Below are 24,950 nucleotides of genomic sequence, written 5' to 3'. Positions count from 1 at the left end.
TTCTGTTTTCACCTCACTCCAGTCTAAACTAAATGATTTTAGACTATTTATTTTACTACACATTCAACATACATAAGCTGAAATACTGTGGATAGTTAAAACTAATAAATCTTACTCTCCACTCTTGCTAAATTGGGTAAGCACACTTGCGTTCTCATTTCTGAGGTGTTCTGAGTAAATGATTAAACTGATTCGTTCAGTTCAGTGTTGATCAGATCAGTTCTTATTACCGTTGTTAAAATGATTCGGTTCAAATGAGTCATTTGGTCGTGAATCGGACATTAGTCAACAATCGGACCCGTTGTGTGTGAATCACGGCTGTCAGAACATCGCGGAAGGTTTGTCACACAGAAAACACTTCATAACTGGATAGAAATTGTTTTCTATTTATTTAATGTATGATTTATGTCAGCTGTTTAGCTGGTCAAACGTTTTTTGAGCGCAATTCACACCGAGCGGTACTTCAAAACAGTTGTCCGAACGCGCAACATTCAACATGGATTCGGTTTTCTGAACTTTTGATTTAGCTTAATATGTGAAGTATCAGAGAGAGCTTATGTGCTTATTTTTAAGACAGAGAGAGTGCGCGCAGGGTGGAGTTCTCTGCTCTTTATATGCCTTCAGCTGTGGTCTTGACCGGTCTTGAGACAAAATCCCGAGTCATCTTCGCCCGAGACCGAGACGAGACCGAGTAAAAATGCGGTCGATACCGAGACGAGACCAAGACCTTTAAAAAGTGGTCTCGAGACCGGTCTCGAGACCAAGACCGATCTCGAGTACTACAACACTACCTCCCAGAGTTCGTCAATATTCTTTGGTTTCGTCTTCCATGCGTCCTCTTTCATCCTACCCCACATATGCTCAATGATGTTCATGTCTGGTGACTGGGCTGGCCAATCCTGGAGCATCTTGATCTTCTTCGCCTTGAGGAACTTTGATGTGGAGATGGAAGTATGCGATGGAGCACCGTCCTGCTGCAGAATTTGGCCTCTTTTATGGTTGGGAATATAAGAGGTAGCTAAGATTTCTTGGTATTTTAGACTATTGATGTTGCCTTCCACCCTGCAGATCTCTCGCACACCCCCATACTGGATGTAACCCCAGACCATGATTTTTCCGCCACCAAACTTCACTGTTTTCTGGGTGAATCTCGGATCCATTCGGGCACCAGTAGGTCTCCTGCAATATTTGCGGCGACTGTGTTGTAATTTAACAGAAGATTCATCTGAAAAATCCACCTTCTGCCACTTTTCCAGCGTCCATCCTTTTAGCAGGCTGTGGGCCTTGGCAAATGCCACATGGTTTTTCAATTGTCTTTTGTTTAGTGCTGGCTTCTGGGCACTGATTCGACCATGGAGGCCATTTCGAGACAGAATCCGACAAACTGTTCTGGTTGACACAGGGACTTCAGGTGACCAGGTCTCGTGGAGCTCTGCTGCAGTGGAAAATGGGCTGGCCTTGGATTTTCAAGCCAACAAACGGTCCTCTCGAGCAGTTGTCTTGCGGGGTCTGCCTGACCTGAGCTTGTCAAAAACGTCTCCAGTCTCTTCAAATCTTTTTTTTATCCTCTGTACTTGACGCTGAGACACATTGAAGGTGTCTGCCATATCAGCAGTGGATCTGGTCTTCAGCCTCTTGATAATCAAAACTTTAGTCTCAGGGTGAATCTTAGGCATGTTTGCAGAGGTCTAGTTGCAGTTGATGTGAAGGTCTAGCGTACTGGGGTTCTTTTTATACACACTTGAGACCTATCCATTATTAGTCACAGGGGAAGCTCATATGACAAGGTGACAACACTTATGTCTTTGCAAAAATTGACTCAATGGGATTTACCAAGCTGTGAATATTAGAATACTTTTTGAAAGTTTAGTTTTTCACTGAAACATTATCACAAAAGCTGGTGGGATTAAAATGAGCCATTTCTTGTAAAAATATCTTGATTAGAAATATATTTCAGCGGCACTTTAGGTCAATTTGTACACAAGCGACAAGACTTTTGTCAGGGACTGTACACCTAGGATGACTTGAGGGTGAGTAAATCATGGGGTAATTGTCATTTTTGGATGAACTATCCCTTTAACATTGCATTTTGCAGATTGAATTGGATTTTTTGTGAAATTTTAATTTGGAAGATAAAGTGCTTGTGAAACTATTCATTACAGTAGTACACAGTAAATATTCATCCCTAGTCTTAAATAATGTCCATTATAATTAAATAAAATGGATAAATACACAATTGCGTTCATTTTGATGCGTTTGTCTACATTAAAACCAATGGAGAAAGATGCTTTCTGGACCCAGGCGGTGGTTAAAAACTTTAACCCCTGATCCCTTTGATTCTGCTTTACAATTTCATCAGACTTTGCAACAACATATGCATTTATAACATGCTCATACTATAAGTACTTACTATTAATTACTGGGCATATGAATGATAGTAACACAGACTACCATTTCTCTGAATATCTTAATTAAATTTGGCAGGGAAGAATGAACTTTTTTTACACTTTGGAACACCTCAGACCCGGGTTCCCTGCGGTGTATTCCTGCAGGCCAATCCCCTGTGGTCGTGTCATGGCTAAATGCCATATTCATTTAATGCTGATCCATACCATCCCCCCGGATGTGAACGTTCCAGAGCTTGCATAACTCTGCCTTGGCCTGTTTTATCATTCATTCAACAGGCCTTTATTTATATATTCTCTTTCCCAGATGATAAATGGCACAAGGAATTTAATTAGAGCTATGGGAGGAGAAGGGGCCTGATGAATCTGATACTGTGTGGCTCTCACACACAAATCAAAGGTGAAAGTGTGTGTGCGTGGGACAGCGGAGCAGGGAGATGTCATTACCACAAATGGCGTGATGTGCCTGTCAGGCGTGGTGGAATTAACTCACTCATTCTGATCTCAACAGCTGAGGGAGCCACTCCGCTCAGGGAAATCACTAATCTGTATGCAGGTCATTTGTGGACACGATAGGAACCGGAGCAGAAAATGATTCCTTACTCACAAGAGCCTGGGCCAGACAATTTACTGTAATGAGTGATATTCCTACTAGTCCTTCAGATATTTTATATGCCAATATTTCCACTTTTTTGAATGAATCTTTATGAAGGCGAGTACACAGGTGCAAGAAATGTCCCTTGAGGTTACGACACGTTACTGGGTAAGAATAGATTCTTATTTGTGGAAAACCACCATCGAATGAGATGTTCTTTGAAAGCTGACAAAGCCAGGGCGGTTTTGCATAATAACTAATACTGATGTAAACTATGGTAATTGCTTATTAGGCCTTATGAGACTACACAGAAATGAAGCCATTCTGATGCCCACTTAAAACAAGTTCTGTCATTATTTTTTCACCCTCATTTCATTTTTTGTATTATTTGTATTTATTTATTTTGATAGGGCCAATGCTCATCAATCGTCAGATAGACACTTTAAATAAGCTAGAGTTAGCCCAGCAGGCACATTTTTATCGATTGCCCCTTGCCAGATTTTAAGGTGAAAGACATGGTAAATGATCACAAATCCAAGAAATCAATCCAATAAATCAATACAATACAGTGAAACATCTCCATGGATAAGTAAGGATTAAAACACAAAACACACACACACACACACGCACGCACACGCACGTAGTGCATTCCATGTTTTATGGGGACTTTCCATAGGCGTAATGGATTTTATACTGTACAAATTGTATTTTCTATCCCCCCACACTGCCCCTCCCCCTAAACCTACCCATTACAGGAAACATTCTGCATTTTTACTTTCTCAAAAAAACTATAGGCTTATAAGTTCTAAAAAAAAAAAACCTATAAGCCTTTTGAAAAGTGGGGACCGCTAACTGGTCCCCACAATGTAGGTGATCTCAGGATTTACTATCCTTATGGGGACATTTGGTCCCCACAATGTAACATAAACAAGGGCACCCCCCCCCAACACACACACACACACACTAACAAACACACACCTTCAGAAAAAAAAAACTATGTAAAAGCACTATAAAAGAACCCCTGTGGTCACTATGAACTGTTGTTGCTTGGCACAAAAATAGCATAAATTATTAAAACGGTTTGTTCCACTGAAAGCAGCATATATTGTTGGAATGACAACAAGGTTAGTAATAACATCATAACATTTTTTGGGTGAATTATTACTTGAAAGTGCATACATTTTGCATAGATATTTAACAGTAGTAGACCTATAGCAGTCGTTTTTACTGAAATTCAATTTTACGCAATGGTTATTATCCTTTGAATCAACCTCTACATTGAAACCAGCAGCTAATGAATATGATGATATATAACCACTGACTGGCAGGACCTCTAAGGAAAGGGAAATTAGCTGTTTTATTTCTTATTCACAAAATTAGTGTTTCCATTGCAGTGAACCACAAATCAGGAACCATGTTTTTTTTATGCATCCTCCACATATTACCCTTCCCACAGCAGTCCCGACGGATTATCCAGACAGCCCGGTGAAATCAAACTATGGCAGACTGTTAATAACAAAATTATTTCGATGGAAATCCGCAAACTGCCAGGCCTGCTGAGTAAATGTTCGACCTAGTAAAGGCTTGCCTTGCGATAAGGACATCCGGTGGGACACAAACAGACCTGTTGCCACATTCCACTATTTATTTCTTTGTCCGTAGGAATTTTGCACTGGTATTCAATGCTTGTATACATTTTGCATACTTTTATTGTGCGTGTCGTGTTTACTAATGTTTTGCCGATGTAATTCCTTGTTTATCACAGCAGTAAAGAATCTTTGAATCTCCCCCGCATCGGCATCAGCTTTGTGATTTAGAGTGCAGACTCAATGCTGTAAAACAATCTTTTTTTCTTCTTCGTCTTTTTTTCCTAGCGTTTGATGCTTGCCCGCAGCTTTGAAGCAGCACTCCAAAACCTAATTAATATAACAGATTGTCACAGCACACAGACTGTGACAGTCTGGAACTCTCAAACAACAAGAAACTGTTTACACTCATTTTATTATATGGGATCATTCATAATCTTTCTGTTGAAAAGAACAAAATTAATTTTACTTTGTGGCTTATAAAATGGCAACCGATTCACTTTAGACTTCTTTGAACAAACAGACCCCCCCCCCCCCCTCTCTCTCTCTCTCTCTCTCTCTCTCTCTCTCTCTCTCGTCTGTACATTGTTTTTGTCCTGATGTAATGGAATCACCTCACATTAGTTCTGTTTATTCTCAACACATTTTCACTTGGATGGCGATTAGACCTGAAGTGATGTTCTTTTCCACCTACCTCTGAACTCCCTTTAGCTTCTGGAACAAAAGGTCACAATTATGGCCTGACTGCTCTCATGCCCACTGACTTGTGATAAATGAGACTGGTATTATAATGAAGAGACCCACCTTTGGGGAGAGATAGCAAAAGGTCAAATGACTGTCAGGCCGGTGCAGGTACGTGGAGTTGGAGGGTGACAGCCACCATTAATTATGAAGTGGGACAATCAATTTAGAGTCGTAATAAAAGAGAAAGCTGTCCTGTCATTGTCCTAAAGCCAAAACAGTTATTAGTAACTAAGCATTAAAGGGATAGTTTAGGAACTGACAGTGAAGAGATGTCCCTGAAGAGAGATCACTGAAGAGATTTGGTGTGTTTTTGTGCACAAAAAGTATTTTTGGCACTTCATAATATTAAGGTTGAACCACTGTAGTCACATGGACTATTTTAACGATGTCTTTACTACCTTTCTGGGCCGTCAAAGTGGTAATAACTTTACAGTCCATGGAGGCTCAGAAAGCTCTCAGATTTCATCAAAAATATCTTAATTTGTGTTCCAAAGATGAGCAAAGGTCTTACAGGTTTGGAACAACATGAGAGTGAGTAATTAATGAAAGAATTTTCCTTTTTGGTCGAACTAACCCTTTTAGTTGGCAGTGTATTTTTTTTTTCTACCAACTATTAGAGCAATGTTAGATTATATACACCAAGAGAATCATTTTATAATGCTTTTCACAATAAATATTCCAAACGTTCCAAATACTCCAATGTCCAATCAACTTTTCAGAGAATATTGCCTGAATGCCCCCAGTGTGCAAGCTGAAGGAAAAATACACAATGAGAATCGCTTCAGAAAGATACAGCATAAATACAAACTCTTCTTTCAAGTATATGTACATTGCAAGCACAGAGAAAATAACACCTAGAAACAAAAATGGTTTGTTAATGGAATAAAATCATATTTTCATTATTATTTCCTTTAAACTTAGAGTGATGAAATACAATATAAAATATCAACATAAACAGATGTTATTTTGAATGATTATTTATTTATTGCACTTTTTCTGAAACACTCTGCGTCCCCCTCACACCACCTTTTGGCCCCCTGTGGTTGTGCTGACTCCCGTTTGAAAACATCAAGAAACATTCAGAGCTCTTTTTTGAATGTATTCAAACAAATATCATCACATTGAGTTTGGTATTCAATATGGTGACGTTTTAAGGAAGTCTCTGTCATGTAGTGCACTGATGCCCACATGTATCTTGCCCATGGATCATTTACCGAGTTAGCGCAAATCACATTGATCAGATCTGCTGTGGAGGTTTGTGCAGACTTTAGTGGGGTCAGTGCACTTAAAGGCTGACCGGTTGAAACGGCTGGAGTAAATTAGCTGGATGTTTATAGGGCTGGATTCAGACATCAAAGCTGGAATAGATAATGAGGCCATTAGTCTTCCTACCTCAAATCACTCCAAAGAAGATAGGTCTTTTTCAAATTCACATTCACACACACAATGATGCATAGGCACATATTTTGATTGGACTGCTTCCACAGAATAGTTCTAATCGTGGCAAATGTTTGAAATGGAAATTGATTTCGAGCTATTTATGCACCATTTCAGATGCTGTGACTCTTACACCTCAGAGACCCTGTCAAACTTCTGCATTGAAGTTCTGCCATAAATTCTGCGTTCGGAATATATATCAGTGAGACATTTTCAAATAAATATCATTCATTGGTTTTGATTAAATGCATATCCTCTGTTAGTCTCTGGTAAGATGCTATTATGCATTTTTTCAGCTTTCATTCTGACGGTGAAAAGTAAAAAAAAGCATAAGATTCAATGTACCATAATTAATGTATTAATGGTATGATCTGATTTCAAAATTACCCCTTTTTGAAGGCTATTTCAGATTGTAATGGCAAAGAGCGTTTATGAAACAGCTGTTGAGCTTTCAACAAACTCTGACCTCATTCGGGTTGTGTTTAATTGTTGCTGCCTGTAGCCCCTTTTAGTTGTGTTAAAAGGATCCATCCTTTAAATTTCCTGCTCAGTAAATCAAGACCTCTTGCCCTCAAAACGCACTACTAAAATATATGAAATATCAGATGGCTCTAACCCTGTGGCTTTAACTAATGTGTTTAGGCATTTTTCCTCACAGGTTGCATGGGTCAGATGCAATATTTAACCATGTACACAGGTATCCTTTGTTGGGTATCTATACAACTCCTAGGATGGTTTATAAAGCCTAAGAAATCCCTGGAAGTTTGTGGACCATGAGGTGTGATTATGTGTCTTTCCCCACATTCAATTCCTGTGGCTCCTACTGCCAGCATCTACACTGCCAGAACCTCATAATCCTTGTTAAAGTATCTCAAAGCTGACTCTGACTTCCATCCAAACCACAGTGGGATCGGCGGTGCTCCATCACTGAATACTGAATAATTCTGGCATTAATTTAAGGGCTGGTTCTATGAATTCTGACTGCTACTGTAAGGCTCTTTCTGTTTCCACTAAGGGAATAAATCTTAGAAGAATACCATTAAAGCCAGGATGTATTAGAACGGGTTCAAATTTTAATATTCAGTCAACAAGAATAGCGCCATGTATTTATGGTTCAAATGCGATCCCTATAAGAGCTTCAATATTTAGGCTGTTATTAAGCCAACATGTCATTCATCTCCCTTGATACATGTCTTTTTTATGTCTACAGGAGTACCAGATTGATATCATTTTTGCACAGACGTGGACGGACAGCCGGCTCAGATATAACAGCACTATGAAAATATTGACTTTGAACAGTAATATGGTTGGACTCATTTGGCTACCGGACACGATCTTCAGAAATTCCAAGAGCGCAGATTCACATTGGATTACTACACCAAATCAGCTACTTAGAATATGGAATGATGGAAAAATTCTTTACACTTTGAGGTAAGCCATTTATTTTATAATTATGTTTGATAATGAAATTATAAATCAAGATAGGAAAAAACAAAAACAAATATGGCTGGTTAGCAAGGTAGTTTTTGTATAGGTTATGTATAAGTCGAAAAGGTTATAAAATATATATATTCAACTTTTAATTTTAATATATACATTTTATTACATACACAGATCACGCATAACATCATGACATTTGAGGTGAATAACACTGATTATGTGTTGCCTGTTAGTGGGTGAGATATTAGGCAGCAAGTGAACATTTTGTCCTCAAAGTAGATGTGTTAGAAGCATGAAAAATGGGCAAGCGTATGGATTTTAGAGAGTTTGACATGGCCCAAATTGTGATGGTTAGATGACTGGGTCAGAGCATCTCCAAAACTGCAGCTCTTGTGGGTTTTTTTTCACCATCTGCAGTGGTCAGCATCTATCAAAAGTTGTCTAAGGACGGAACAATTGTGAACCAGTGACAGTCTCAAGGGCAGCCAAGGCTCATTGATGCACGTGGGGAGCGAAGGCTGGCATGGTGGTGGGAACACATGACCCCAGTGTGCATTATGGGAAGAAGGCAAGCCAACAGAGGCAGTGTGATGCTTTGGGCAATGATTCAAGACACTTTATTGTCATTCCACCATACATAGCAGTTGCAATATACAGTGAGATGAAACAACGTTACTCCAGGACCTAAATGCTACACATAACACAGAACAACAGAGGGTCAAAAATGAAACAAGTGCAAAACAAAAGTGCAAACCAGACAGTTCGATACAATACGCCACAGGACAGACACATAAAACATGAACATAGAACACAGCGCTGACTGTAGTGTAGGGTGTGACGTGTAACTTTGTGCTAAGTAATAATAGCAGCATTGAAGTAGAAATAGCAACATTTTTTAACTGAGAATTTATAATGGCAACTGTTTATAGCAGCAACATTGAATAAAGTGACTGTGCTGAGTTGTACATGTTTAACACACACACATACACATAAGTATTTAATGAGTTGAATGAGTGTGGTTGAGTTTGCTGGTTTAGTTCTTGGTGTTGAGAAACCCGATGGCTTGTGGATAGAAACTGTTGGACAGTCTAGTTGTAGCGGCCTGAATGCTTCGAGTACCTTTTTCCAGAAGGCGAAAGGGTGAAAAGTGATTATGAGGGTTGTGTAGACCGCTAAAATGCTGGTGGCTTTGTGGATGCAGCGTGAGCCGTGAAGTGTAAATGTCTGTGGTAGAGCCCAATGTTCATTTCAGCTATCCACACTGTCCGCTGTAGGGTCTTGAGGTCCGATACGGTGCAGTTCCCAAACCAGACAGTGATGCAGCTGCTCAAGATGCTCTAAATGGTTTCTCTTTAGAACGTGGTCAGGATAGGGGGGAGGGAGATGTGATTTCCTCAGTCTGCAACTCTGCGTAGGAAGTAGAGACGCTGCTGCACTTTCTTACTGATGGAGCTGGTGTCGAGTGATAAGGAGAGGTTCTCCGCCAGATTAGTGACCTTGGTGCTCTTGATTATCTCCATGGAGGAGCCATCAATGTCCAGTTGGGAAACCTTGGGTCTTGCCATCCATGTGGTTGTTACTTTGACACTTACCACCCACCTAAGCATTGTTGCAGACCATGACCTTTTCATGAAAACGGTATTTCCTGGTGGCTGTGGCCTCTTTCAGCAGGATAATGCACCCTGCCACAAAGAAAAAAAAATTCAGGAATGATGTGAGGAACACGAGTTTGAGGTGTTGACTTGGCCTCCAAATTCCCCAGATCTCAATCCAATCGAGCATCTGTGGGATGAGAACAAACAAGTTCGATCCATGGAGACCCCACCTCCCACCTTACAGGACTTAAAGGATCTGCTGCTAACATCTTGGCACCAGATACCACAGCACACCTTCAGGGGTCTAGTGAAGTCCATGCCTTGGCAGGTCAGGGCTGTTTTGGCAACAAAAGGGGAACCAACACAATATTAGGATGTAAAGCTATGCCTGATCGGTGTAAATATTTCATTTATCAGTTACTTTACATAATTATGGCAATTTTTTTCTTAGACATTTGAAATAAAAACCATTTCCTTGACTCTGAAACATGAAACTCTTAACATGAACCGCAGGGAAAGTGGGTCGCTGATTTTAAATGACTTTATTGAAAAAGTTTTTTATTCACAACTTTTCACCTTTGGAACCTACCGTCGGCTGTGTCAGTTTCATATAGAATCACCCTGACATGGCCATCAGAAGAACGAAAGTAGATTTTTAGGACCCACAAGCTTTTGACAAGGTCATAACAGCACTGTATAAAATGTATAAAAGAGAAAACAAGATGTAAAAATAAAGTAGGCCCGGTATTAGGTCAGCAGTCAGTGTCAGTAGTGTAATTTCATGTTTCTTGCACTTTCTTGAAGTAAGGGGCAAAGTACTTGAGTAATTCTGTGTAATTCTTAAGTGTTATTTTGTGAATTGTGTTTACTTTACTCAGTATGATTGACACTGAATATTTTAGTTTGTATATAAACTAGACTATAATGTTAAGTATATAAACCAATATAATTGTATCATTTTATATCTTAAAAAAAGTTACACTTTGTATAATGTCTAATGAATTGTAAAGGGTACAAAGTGCTTAGTATCATGCATATTTCACCTATGTATGTCTACAAATATCTAAAACAAAATACCATTCTGGGTTAATACAGGTTACATTCTTTTGACAGGGCCTGTGGTTTATTATAAGAGAATTGAATTTTGACTTGTCCCTCAATTTGCTGAGAGAGAGAGAGAGAGATAGAGAGAGAAGAAATTGCACTTACAGTAAAGACCCAACAGGCAAGATAGCTGAGGGGAAATGTCAGGATGTTTAATTTGTTTTTTCAAGTGTTTAAACATAGCAACACATTTTTTTTAAGTGTATGATGATACAAGTTATATTTTAAGGTAATATATTTAGCTGGATGTTCTAAAGCCTCTGCATGATGTCCAATGCCTTTCATCAGTTACCCAGACTGTCACTTTGTAGATGTCACTGACATTTTTAGGTGCCTCTATTTCAGATTAGGTCATCTCGTTCACAGTCCTTGATTGAACATCAAGAGCTGGGATGAATTTAGGTCCATGGTCACAAATTTATTTCGCATTCCAGAGGTAAAAAGTCACATAAGTCAAAAGCCACTGTCAAAAGCACTTTGTCAAAGAGTATTCTCTGAGACAGCAAACCACAGTTTTAAGCTCTGATAAGTTATATTTATATTCGATGGATTTGAGATGTCTGTGTCATGATTGAAGCATTAAAGACCACTGGATATGTGACCAAATATCAACCAGTCCTCTATTTTCAAAACTCTCAGTGACATCAGCCCGTCTTCTGAGTTAGAGCTCCACACTGTCTTTCTGGCCCTGGTGGAACGCCAGTGTCTGTGATGTTGAGATGTGATGACACTCGTTCATATCCAACTAGCCCAGTTTGGTTCAGTGCTTGTATTTGTGACGGATCTATTCAGTAAGACTGTAGGCTAGGTTTTACCAAAATTTGACCAGAAAATAATGTAAATAAGATACCAATGTGGTAAATGTATGTATCTATTATTTCCTAAAATAGTCTATTATAATACTTCAAATGCTGTACTTAAAGGGATAGTTCACCCAAAAATGAAAAATTGATGTTTATCTGCTTACACCCAGGGCATCTAAGGGTGCATTCACACTTGTCATGTTTGGTTCGATTAAAACGGACCCTGGTGCGATTGCTCGTTTAGTGCGGTTCATTTGAACATATGTGAACGCTGCCATCCGAACCCTGGTGCGCACCAAACAAGCGGACCAAGGCCGCTAAAAAGATGGGTCTTGATCCGCTTCCAAACAAACTGGTGCGGTTCGATTGATATCTGAATGCAACACGGACCAAAGACATGTAAACGAACCAAAAAACAGATGTAATGTCACAACATGCGACGCATAGTCCGCTGATTTGATGATGCGGAAAGATGGGTATATCTAAAATGAATAACGTTAACGTTAGAGGGCAAACGTGGAGCAACGAGGAATGGCCTCATCAATATTTGGTCCGACGAGCATATATATATAAAATGCTAGAAAAAACGCACAAAAAGCATACCTGGTTCTTCTTATCAAAGGACCTGTGTTTCCCAGACGAGAGAACTGCCGTCTCTTTTACCCTAAGAGACGGCCGTCTCTTTTCTGCATACAATGAAGGAAATCCTTCTGCTGTTTTGAATGTTTTGAACATTTTATGAGCTCTTCATGAGTTCTCAGCGGGTAAAAATAATGCCATATGTACACGCATAAAATAATCTTGTTTAATCCAGCACACAGCATTGTTTTGAATGTTCGGTAAGCAATCTCCTACGTCATATAAGCCGACCAATCAGGTTGTGACCGTCTACCTATGCCTTTGGTTCGGTAACTTTAGGTCCGCTCTTAAAAATGCCAGTGTGAACGCTAAGCGGACCAGGACTATGGGTGCTTTTCAATATCCCTCCTCGTTTCCTCGCTCCTCCGTCCTCCATCCTATGACCCGGACGGAAACCAATGGAGCTCAGCCATCTTGTAGGAGATCTCAATTCTCTAACTGCACCGCGAGGAGGCGAGGATGGAGGAGTGAGGAGGCTTCCTGAGGAGTCATGAGCGAGGAAACACTGGTGGATCCTTTGCGGAAGTGTTTTATCGACTAAACGTGACGCAAGCATTAATTCTCCTCCCCCTTCACATCGTGCCACAGTTTATTAATCATTATTATTATTATGTTTACATGTACAAGACACACATGTTTGTCAAATAACAACACCTGACAGTTGCAGAATTATATCAAAGCACAAGAAAATTAGTCAAATAGAAACTAATATTTTACAACTAAAAAGCAGTTAACTGGAATTCGTTGTTAATAATAACTGGTAATATTGATTAAAATATGGACAAATGTGGTATTTTGTGGAGGCTGAAGCTTACAATATAAATAGTTATCTCTAATATTCAAGAATCCCAACTAAATCCAGCGGTGTCATCATTAATTGATGCCGCTTTGAAGTGACGTTAAAGGGAGCGAGGATATATCAATTCACTTGATTCAATTCCTCCGTCCTCACGTCTTTCCCTAGCGTCCTGAAGGGGTGGAGCTAAGGAGCAAGGAAAGGAAGCTAGGAAAGGAAAAAAGGATGCACAAATAAGACTTGGGAAGCCCCCTATATGTTTGGTTTTTGTTTTTTGGTCCGGTCCAAATGAACAAACTAACCAAACTACAAGTGTGAACACACCCTAAGATATAGGTGACTTTGTTTCTTCAGTAGCAAACAAATTAATATTTAAACTACAACCGTTGCAGTCTGTCAGTCGTATAATGCATGTGAATGGTAACACATGAGAGTATGAGAACTATGAGCGTAAAAACATGCACATATAAATCCATATTAAACCCGGTTAGATTGTATAAATACTGTTCGGTTTCTCACACAAGCTGATCGCTTTGTGTCTTAAGACATCAAATCAATTTTTTACTCTCATAGTTTGCATACTTTCATTCAGCTGTCACTACGCAAGTGACACTTTGGGTGTACTCACACTAGACAGTTTGAACCGTGCCCGAGTGCGTTTGACTACCAAAGCGCGGTTCGTTTGACTAGTGTGAGTGCCTAACCGTGCCTGGGCGCGGCTCGATTAGCCGGCCCTTGCCCGCTTGGAAGAGGTGGGCTAGAGCACAGTTCAGTTGGACTCGGCCGCGGTTCGCATGCATTGTGAGCGCTAACCCTGCTGGAGTCCGTAATCAAAGCTGCAAAGTCCTTGCTGCACTTCAGCTGGTACCTTGCAAACCTCATAATACGAGCAGCACGATTATGTGAACATTTTCGCGCCACTAGGCGACACATCTGTTTAACAACAGGCTGTGAGAGGGCTGTGGACCACCGTGGACCAAACGACACAAAATCATCCACAAAGAAAACAGAGCGATAGACTCCATCGTGTTCAGAGAGCACCGCTCTTCCTGTTTATCCCGAAACCGGCGCACCATAATGACGTAAGCGTGCTCCGGCACGAATGCTGAAACCCGAAACCGTCGCACCATAATGACGTAATCGTGCTCCGGCACAAATGCTGAAACCCTATGTGAGTGCAGGCCAGCGGGGGAGTGGGGAGGGGGACAATCATACTCGGGCCCGGTTCAAGGTAACCGTGCCTAGTGTGAGTACACCCTTTGATGCTTCAAAAAGGTCATAATACTAACTTGTATGATTTGAGCAGTTTAGTCCTACTATTTTGAAGACATGATCGCTTTATACACTGAACAGATTTAATTCAGGCTTTCATTATTCTCATGTTCATTTGATGTGCGAGAACCAGTGAGGTTCATTCCCGTGTTACACGTCACGTTTGAGATTCCGCAAGAACAAATGAGATTCATTCGCGTGTGTGGTACGCATCAAGTTTGTATGGATGTATTTTTTCTCTTTTGAGAAATTGTGACTTATATCACGCAATTGTGAGTTTATATCTCAGAATTCTGACTTTATAACTTGCAATTGTGAGAAAAAAGGTCAGAATTCTGAGATGAAAAGTCACAATTACTCTTTATTTTTTTATGTTTTGGTGGAAATGGCCGTCCATACGTTTGAGCTTCTGCAAGAACCTATGAGCATCATTCTTGTGTACATTAAATCTGTTCATGATGTAAAGTGATTGTGTCCCTTCAGAAAATTTGGACTAAACCACTCAAATCCTATCGGGTAGTCTTACGATCTTTTCACAAATTTTTTGAAGCGTCAAAGTGTCAGTTGCGTAGCTGTCAACAGAGGGGCAGAAATAACTCATATTTCATTTAAATATGTGTTCCAAAGATGAACAGAAGTCTGCAATAATATTAAGAAGAAGAACAAATACCATAAAAGGGCATATCTGAAACCATAAAAGGTTTTTTTTCTCCTTTTTTTAATAAAACACCAGAGAGCGAGAGAATGTGCTAACACCACTGTAGATATTACTAATGAGAGCAGTAATGTGAATTACAGTATATGCCTCTGGCACTTCTCGTTATAAATACATATGTATCATCACAGCAGACTGGGGTGCACGAGAAAGCATCATTTGCTTATAGCAAACTAACACTGTTGCGAATGTAAGCAAATGGCTCACACATTTTCCTCAGTATCATCTCAGTGTCGGCTACACCAACAGAGCCCAAAGCTGCTAGTTAACAACAAGTTACAAAACGCAAGTCTTTTTCTTTTTTTCCATTTGAATTGCAGTGTCAGGTTAAGGATTCCAACTTTGATTTGAAGTGAAATAGTGGAATTGTAAAAAAAAAAATATATGGGTCTGTCACATGAAACTTGTCTACTTTTGTCTTTTCATAAGTCAGAAACTGCTGCAGTTTTCCAAATATAGTCAGATGAGTGGGTGTCCACTAAAGACGACTCTGCCCTAGTTATTCAAATCGGGACATCCAAACACACACTGCTACGTTGCTTGTCATGTCCTTTTCAAGCTGTCCCATCAGAAAAGCTCACACCAATGAGAACAACAGCAAGATCAAGACCTTGTCTGCTTAGGTACAATCATGATTTAAAGGCCATGTGTTCAAATAAATATACTGAATGAAAGTTGGCATTAACTTGGCAAAGAACAATGAAGCGCTTTTTCAAGAGTGAGTCAAATCTGATATTCAGTACAAAAACATACTAATTGCGTAGTGCGTGGTCGTGCGCGGTCGTGCGCGTTGGGTGCACAAGATCCCATTTCGCCTTTATATATAAGGTGCTTATATATAAAAGAAAATAAATTAGCCTACAAACCAGAAATAAGCCCTTTTAAACAAAGAGCCGTGTTTAATAAAATAAACAAAATCACGAAACTAAAATGTTTAGTGAAATTAGGAAATATTTAAGAGATAGTGAATTTAGTTGTATACATGTGTGCATATATTTGTTTCTCATGCCACAAGTATTTATAGCAAGGTTTACTGAGTTTTACACGATTCTTTTGTAGTGTTTTTTTTGGTAAAATTTACTAAAATAAATAGCATCACTTGTGTACACTAGCCCACTTCTTCTCTACGCTTTTTCCTGATGGTAGAACAATTACTCCGAGTCGCCCGCTTTCATTTCAAAGAATAGAACAACGACGAGCGCGTCAAGTATAAATGTCCCGTCCGTTTGGAGAGGAGGATAAATGCTTTCCGCTTGGCGGTGTGCACGTCAAATTTTGTAACTTTGCGTGCGGCTCCGCAACCGAAGCAGCACTAGCTCCAGGCGAATCTGGCCGAGCATGACGTCTTGTCACGCCAACACCCAGTCTGTGCGTCGAGTATAAACACCTCTCCTTCCCCAAACGGACGAGGCGCTCGTGCATTCAGCAAGAGAGACTAGGAAAACAAACAAGCATGCAAATGGCAATTATCGCAGCCGGAAAAATTATCGAGCTCGTTTTTTAATTTTTTATTTTATTGTGCGATTTATTGATTTATTGACTATCGCGACAGTCCTATGCTCAACAAGGTTGCATTTATTTCATCAAAAATACAGTAAAACAAGAACATTGTAAAATATTATTACAATTTATTAGAACATTTTTCTATTTTAATATATTTTCAAATTTAATTTATTACAGTGATACATTTTCAGTGTCACATGAATATAATTTTAATATGCTGATTTGGTGCTCATATAACAGTTCATAATATCATCCATGTTGAAAATACACTGCTCAAAAAATTTAAAGGAACACTTTGAAAACACATCAGATCTCAAAAATATAATGCTGGATATCTATACTAATATGGACTAGGTCATGTGTTTTGAACATAGACCGTAAAAAATATGGACGACATCATCCGTTTCCGCTTGCCAGATTTGAAGCTTTCAGGCGGCCTGACATCTTGGGACCGAGTCTGCGCAGTAGCGATTTCGGGACCGGAGTTGCGCAGTAGAGCGCAGGAAGTAGAGAAGGAAGTACAGCTACGATATCAAAACCCGCCCACACTCTCGCAGATGCAGAACAAATAATTATGTTGGTGTGAAATAAACAGTTATGTAGAAATTAAATCTAAAGCTCCAATCTGCTCCCAAAAATTCAGAAAAAAGTTGTTAGTGCCTCAGTGACAACTTCACTCAGAGAAGCCGTCAGTCTCAGCTGTCAATCATGACGTCACACCCAGATAATTAGATAAGATAATTAACTAAAACTATGCTTATTTTAAAAACGAACACTTGAAATAAAATCATCGTGATGATAACTGCCTTCAATGACATTAACTTTGGGGAAAAAATATTTGATGTGTAATTTTATTATTTAGTTTGCCTCGCGTCCATTAAAAAACACAGAGGGGCGGCTATACTGGGACCGGTCATCGGGGGGCGATCGAGGCACGAAAGCTTCAGTATCTGAGAGGGAGACTGCATGCTTGGTTTTTAATGAAAGGATGCCACATCGTTTGATTGAAATGAAAATGATCAACCTACAGAGGACTGAATTCAAAAATATGCAGCAGGCTAGTCCATTTTGCTGAAATTTAATTCCAGCAACTCAAAATGGTACTCAGTTGTTTGTATGGCCCCCACATGCTTGTATGCATGCCTGACAACTTTAGGGCACGTTCCTAATGAGACAAGGTATGGTGTCCTGGGGGATTTCCTCCCAGATCTGGACCAGGGCATCACTGAGCTCCTGGACAGTCTGAGGTGCAACCTAGCGCCTTTGGATGGACAGGAACACAATGCCCCAGAGGTATTCTTTTGGATTTAGGTCAGGTGAGCGTGGTGGCCATTCAATGTTATCAATTCCTTCATTCTCCAGAAACTGCATGCATACTCTGGCCACATGAGGCTGGGCATTGTTGTGCACCAGGAGGAACCCAGGACCCACTGCACCGGCATAGGGTCTGACAATGGGTCCAAGGATTTAATCCCGATACCTAATGGCTCTCAGGGTGCCATTGTATAGCCTGTAGAGGTCTGTGCGTCCAGCCATGGATATACCTCCCCAGACCATCAATGACCTACCACCAAACCAGTCATGCTGAACGATGTTACAGGCAGCACAACATTCTCCATGGTTTCTCCAGACCCTTTCTCAACTGTCACGTGTGCTCAGGGTGAACCTGCTCTCATCTGTGAAAAGCACAGGGCACCAGTGGCGGACCTGCCAATCCTGGTGTTCAATGACAAATGCCAATCAAGCTCCACAGTATAAGCACATGGCCCACTAGAGGATGTCGGGCCCTCAGGCCACCCTCATGAAGTCTGTTTCTGATTGTTTGGTCAGAGATATTCACACCAGTGGCCTGCTGGAGGTCATTTTGTAGGGCTCTGGCAGTACTCCTCCTGTTCCTCCTTGCACAAAGGAGCAGATACCGGTCCTGCTGATGGGCTATGGTCCTTCTACGGCCTTGTCCAGCTCTTCTAGAGTAACTGTCTGTCTCCTGGAATCTCCTCCATGCTCCTGAGACTGTGCTGGGGGACACAGCAAACCTTCTAACGATGGCATGTATTGATGTACCATCCTGGAGGAGTTGGACTGCCTGTGCAACCTCTGTAGGGTCCAGGTATCGCCAGTGACACTGACCCTAGCCAAATGCAAAACTGGTGAAAAATAAGTCAGAAAAGATGAGTTGGGGAAAGAAATGTCAGTGGCCTCCACCTGTAAAACCATTCCTGTTTTGGGGGTTGTCTCATTGTTGCCCATCTAGTGCACCTGTTGTTAGTTTCATTAACACCAAAGCAGCTCAAACTGATTAACAACCCCCTCTGCTTCTTAACTGACCAGATCAATATTCCGGGAGTTTAACTGACTTGATGCTATTCTCTGATTAAAAAGTGTTTCTTTAATTTTTTTGAGCAGTGTAGTTTTAAGTGCTTAAGTGTTTTTGTAGACACGGTGATACATATTTTAATAGAGAGTTCCAAAGAACTGCTGTTGACATTAAATCTTTTCTTTTTTCTTTTCTTTTTTTGAAGATGAATAAATAAAAAAAAACCTTACTGACCCAAAACTTTTAAATATTTCAGATAGCATTTCCCAGCTGAAAGAAATTATTAAAAATGTAGTTGAGTATGGTTTTACTTAAATTCAAATATACTATAATACATTTTTAATACATTTAATATTATGTCTTTTTCACCTGGATAAGTATGCTTATTTTCCTTACCTGTGAAATGTCAGTACTCTTAGATTGCCTCTTGTCCATTCAAATTAGAGAAGGAAATGTAACTTTTGTATAAAGCTGCAATCATTTTGACTTTGTATTTTTAATATTCGCTCTAGGCGTAAACATTGTAATGCATCTTTTTATATAGCTTTCCAGACCTATGCTAAATATACTTTTCGATTCTCAAGTAGCCTACTAATGAAGGTGAATTTAAAACAACAACAACAACATACAAACAGAGAACAAACAGTGCTCTTTTGGCAGCAGAGAAGTATTTTAGGAAAACGACTACTTGGTTAATGCGTCTCAGACAGGATGATGGGCTATTCAGGTATCTCTCAGCTGACTGAAGACCACAACGTCTATTCGGACCAGAGAAAATTTCACAGGCCAGTGGAGAGACTACATCATGCCGTCTCCAGTGCTCCGTGAAATATTTCCTTGGCAACAGGAGAAACAGCGTTGATGCTGAGGGGCAAATTCTGCGGATGAAGCCAATCTGGAACAAAGGCTAACTAGATGCTCCCATATGGAGCTCATGATCGATATTCAGTGACACAGCAGACGTGCAGCAGTGGTATTTAGGAAGAGTGTGAAGAGAAAAGGGTAGTGTAGACTACGAAATGTCACTCTCTATTTTAATTGCAGTCATCGAAGCTTTGAAGTAAACAATGCTGGGTTTTGGGAGTGATGTAAGCTTTCTGAGCTGCAACGTACAGAGCTCAATGGCACAGATTCAGGTCTGAGCTGAGAAATGAGAAATTTGATTTGCCACACCGCTCCATAATGCTTAATATGTGCTGTCGGGCTGTTTGTTTACCAATATGGCAATATTTACCATGATGACTTCTTTGTCACATATTTATGAAGGCTAAGGTTGCAACAGTAAGCCAATTATCCACTGGCTCAATGTTACCAAGCAAGGGATTGTGTTTAAACAGCCAACGGCCTGCCACTGTGTATCTACTGTTATTCATTTCAAATGCTCTTGAAGCTATCCACCTATTTTTCTTGCAGGAGCTGGAATGTACCTATAATCTACTTGATGTTTATTTATCATATTACCAGAGGCGGACAGTAGTGAAGTATTTTAACTTTCTACTCAAGTACAACTTTCTACTCAAGTACAACTTCATACTGTACAACAATCCAAATCATAATATTGTACTTTTTACTGCACTACATTTCATATTGAATATCTTTTAATTACATAAAAAATGTGTACTTTCTTTCTTTTACTCAAGTAAAAGTGTAAAATGTACTTGAGTACAAGTATAAAAATGTAGTATTTTATACTTGTACTCAAGATTTAAAGGTACAGTGAAGAAAATGAGTATTTGAACACCCTGCTATTTAGCAAGTTCTCCCACTTGAAAATCATGGAGGGGCCTGAAATTGTCATCGTAGGTGCATGTCCACTGTGAGAGACAATCTAAAAAAAAATCCAGAAATCACAATATATGATTTTTTAAACTATTTATTTGTAAGATACAGCTGCAAATAAATATTTGAACACCTGTCTATCAGCTAGAATTCTGACCCTAAAAGACCTGTTAGTCTGCCTTTAAAATGTCCACCTCCTAGATTCACCTCTTGCACCGTTTGAGGTCATTAGCTGCATGATGACACCTGTCCACCCCATGCAATCAGTAAGAATCCAACTACTAACATGGCCAAGACCAAAAAGCTGTCCAAAGACACTAGAGACAAAATTGTACACCTCCACAAGGCTGGAAAGGGCTATGGAGATATTGCCAAGCAGCTTGGTGAAAAAAGGTCCACTGTTGGAGCAATCATTAGAAAATGGAAGAAGCTAAACATGACTGTCAATTTCCCTCAGACTGGGGCTCTATGCAAGATCTCACCTCGTGGGGTCTCAATGATCCTAAGAGCACGGGAGGTTCCCCTGCTTAAACCAGCACATGTCCAGGCCCATCTTAAGTTTGCCAATGACCATTTGGATGATCCAGAGGAGTCATGGGAGAAAGTCATGTGGTCAGATGAGACCAAAATAGAACTTTTTGGTTAAAATTCCACTAAACTTGTTTGAAGGAAGAATGATGAGTGCCATCCCAAGAACACCATCCCTATGGGGGTGGTAGCATCATGCTATGGGGGTGGTAGCATCATGCTATGGAGGTGTTTTTCTGCACATTCATTTTTTTACGCTATTTTTAAAAGACACGCATATTCGTTCAGCTGCATTTCCTTAGCTCTCCCTCCGCCTCCCGCGTATCACTCACATTATCTCTCTCTCTCTCTCTCTCTCTCTCTCTCTCTCTCTCTCTCTCTCTCTATCTCTATCTCTATCTCTATCTCTATCTCTATCTCTATCTCTATCTCTATCTCTCTCTCTCTCTCTCTCTCTCTCTCTCTCTCTCTCTCTCTCTCTCTCTCTCTCTCTCTCTCTCTCTCTCTCTCTCTCTCTCTCTCTCTCTCTCTCACACACACACACTCACACTCGGTGCGTTGCATTCAACCGTAAGTCTCAGCCTTGCCAACTCACACACATTTTTTGTGAGACACACCCGTTCAGGCTCAGCTCTCACCGTCTCACTCTAGCCAAGAAAATCCAACAAACTTTTGATATGAAACAAAGTCTAAGCTACATTTACAAAAAGTTTTAATACGAAATTCATACAACAAATAGCGTTTAGGCGCTCTTAGTGTTGCATTAGAGTTAAAACCAGAACCGCTGAATAAGAGATGTGACATACATTAATTTTTCAATTAAATAAATGTTGAATATTTTGAGGAGATCCTTTGGTACTAAATACTATTTGTGCAATTTATGGTCCATTAATGACCACTTAAAAAAAATTCTTCTAATATTTATATTATTTATATTACAATTAGTGTAGTAATTAAGGTTTTTTTAATTACTATTATATTATTATTTTTCCGGAAAAATGATAATTTTCATTTGCAATGCCGTTACCCGCAAAGTGCCTGTTTTGGCTCTTTAATAAATAGTGCTTAAAGTATTGCAGATCATAACTGCTTACTTATATTTTAGCACTAATACCCCCCCCCCCCCAATCCCCCCGTCTGACATGGAACAACCCCATTCTTTTTTAATCAGAATAAATGACGTAGTTACAGTGTCTACCAGAATGGGCTAACTTTATGCTAAACTTATCCAAAATACAGGTTACAAAATGACTGCTCAGATATACAGATGTCAAGGAAGGGGAGAATCATATTTCAGTGTCATCCTTATTCATGCTATATGGCCAATAAGCATGCAGTCAACACAGCTGTGGTTCATTATATTCTTCCTGTGGGAGATAATAATTAAAACTTTAAATCCTACACTAATGTATGAAACAGACGTTTCAAGCGTCAGTAATTTCACCTGAGCGTCACTGGGCTGTCAGAGAATTAAATAGAATTAAACCTGTTTTCAAGTAGACATCTGTCCAACAAGCTTCTTCAACCTGCCAATTTTTCATCCTGAAAATTGAAAGTGAAATAAGTACTTATTTTTTTTCCCCTCGTGAGGACAACAGCTGGTATATCACAAAATATCATGAATCAATATGTAATCATCCACCCCTTTTTTGTGTGCTTAAGTAGGTTTTAGATATTTCACTTACTGCAAATGCCACGCATGGCTCTTTTACTGTGTACCGCCCTTCCGCTTTATATTGTGCTTTATATTCTTTTGCATTGTAATTGTATGTTGCTTCTTCTCTTCATAGATTGACCATAAACGCAGAGTGCCAGCTTCAACTGCACAACTTTCCTATGGATGAGCACTCCTGCCCCCTCATCTTCTCCAGCTGTGAGTATCTCTTCCCTTCAGTCTCCTTGGACTCACAACTTTAGATTTCCATTTCCATTTCGACTTTACGCATTCAAGTAGATACAACATCAACATGCCTTACGAAATGCTTCATTTGAAGCATACCGGTACAGTGTTGCCTAGGCTGTGCACAGACATGTTGGGAGGCACAATCTTTTAATTAATTATACTATTTGACACTATACACTATAATAGTGGTTTAATAGTGGTTTAATTTTACAACGGTGACAAACAGTGCCAGAATGTAGGGAAAACACGATCATAACCTGGCTTTCACCAATGAAGACCAGAAAATGGCAGTTTAGTAAACCAATGCTATTCTGATGCTTTTGATTGGTTCTCTTGTTTGAATTTGCAGCACACCACATCTGCCAGTTAGCTACATCAATCCACATTGCCGCTGAAAGTCTACAACCTGTCTGAGAGTTGATACCATGGCGAGTGACTGTGTTCCAGTGCTGGAAATGTTAAAATAATTTAATCTAGAAATCAGGAAAGGGCACAAAAACAATTCAGTGCAAAACATGGTTGCCAGTTATTAAAATGCTATCAACATTGAAAGTCTCGGTATTAAACCTGAGGAAGCATCTGCAAGTATGCAACTTAGCCTATAGTTAACTGTAAGCAGTCATTAAATAAAGTTATCTTATTATATATATTGCTACACCATGCTACTTATGCACTGTAAAAAAATTGTGGTGGTTTTTGTTGGTTTAACTTTAAAAAAGTAAGTAACCTGGTTGCCTTAAAATTTTGAGTTTATTGAAATTAAAAATTTGAGTTGATACAATGAAGGAAATTAGTTTAATAAATAGAAACTTAAAATATTTTTGTATCTGAACCACATAAAAAATGTGATGAATCATGAAAATAGCACAATTAGGCATGTTTCACTGCGTCATCAGAAATAACACACACATAATTACCCAATATGCTTACAAAATCTTTTAATAATATTATAAGAAAGGCTGTCGAATCTCAAAAAATGTTCATTGTATTAACTCAAAATTTTAATTTCAATTAACTCAAAATTTTAAGGCAACCAGGTAACTTTTTTTCTAAATAATTTTTTACAGTGTGTGTATTCAAGATAGTGATGTTACGTTCGTGAATGAATCATTCTTTTTGAGCGAATCTTTTAGGTGTACGAATCGTTCTCGTTCACATAGTCTATTGACTCATGTTTCTCGTTCACTGAAATTCCTCCCTTCACCACAGCGTGGCGCTATTAGCAGCGAGCGCATGCGCAGCTCTGTCGACTGTTTCATTCTGTCAAAGAATGACAAAACTTCAAGCCAATATGAGCATGAGTATGAGTATGAGATGTGACGGAACATGTGATTTGTTGAATTCAGTGAACGAATACGCCCTTTACTGACCGAGAGAGGCTTTGAGTCTGACTCTGAATGAGAAATCTCGTTAGTGAACAAATTGGTACATGTCGTTCGTTCGTGAACGAAATGAACCAGTTGTTGAAGGATACTGATAGCGAACAGCTCGGCTCGTGTAGGTGGCATATTTGCAGCAAAGAAAGAAATGTACACTTTACCACTGTAATGAAAACAGTGTAATAATGCAGGTTGATGGTTAAATGATTACTACAGTGTAAAGTAAAGTGTGTTTGTATTTTATTTTTATGTTTGAACCGTTTACTTCATTACGTTTGAATCATGTCATGCACTTCTCTAAAAACTGTAAAACAAATAAAAAATGTGACAGTAGCCTATGGTTAAAAAGAGCTTGTGTGTCACGTCAGTAAATAGCATTCTGAGCTCGAACGAGTCGCTGTTTTGAGTCT

The 24,950-nt window shown here is 39.5% G+C and overlaps 1 protein-coding gene across 5 annotated transcripts in view; it reads left to right on the top strand.

The window, feature by feature from the left end:
* Positions 1 to 24,950, top strand: part of LOC137094360 (gamma-aminobutyric acid receptor subunit gamma-3) — a 196,397-nt gene that overhangs the window by 119,495 nt on the left and 51,952 nt on the right. For all 5 annotated transcript variants that reach the window (XM_067459959.1, XM_067459958.1, XM_067459961.1 and 2 more), the window contains 2 exons: positions 7,978 to 8,198; positions 23,049 to 23,131. In XM_067459959.1, coding sequence (XP_067316060.1) covers positions 7,978 to 8,198; positions 23,049 to 23,131 — 304 coding nt within the window. The remainder of the gene's footprint in view (positions 1 to 7,977; positions 8,199 to 23,048; positions 23,132 to 24,950) is intronic.

Source organism: Pseudorasbora parva, chromosome 12 (assembly GCF_024679245.1).
Source record: "Pseudorasbora parva isolate DD20220531a chromosome 12, ASM2467924v1, whole genome shotgun sequence".
NCBI classification, from domain to species: domain Eukaryota; kingdom Metazoa; phylum Chordata; class Actinopteri; order Cypriniformes; family Gobionidae; genus Pseudorasbora; species Pseudorasbora parva.
Note: the sequence above shows the minus strand (reverse complement) of the source record. Positions and strands in the feature narration are given on the sequence as shown.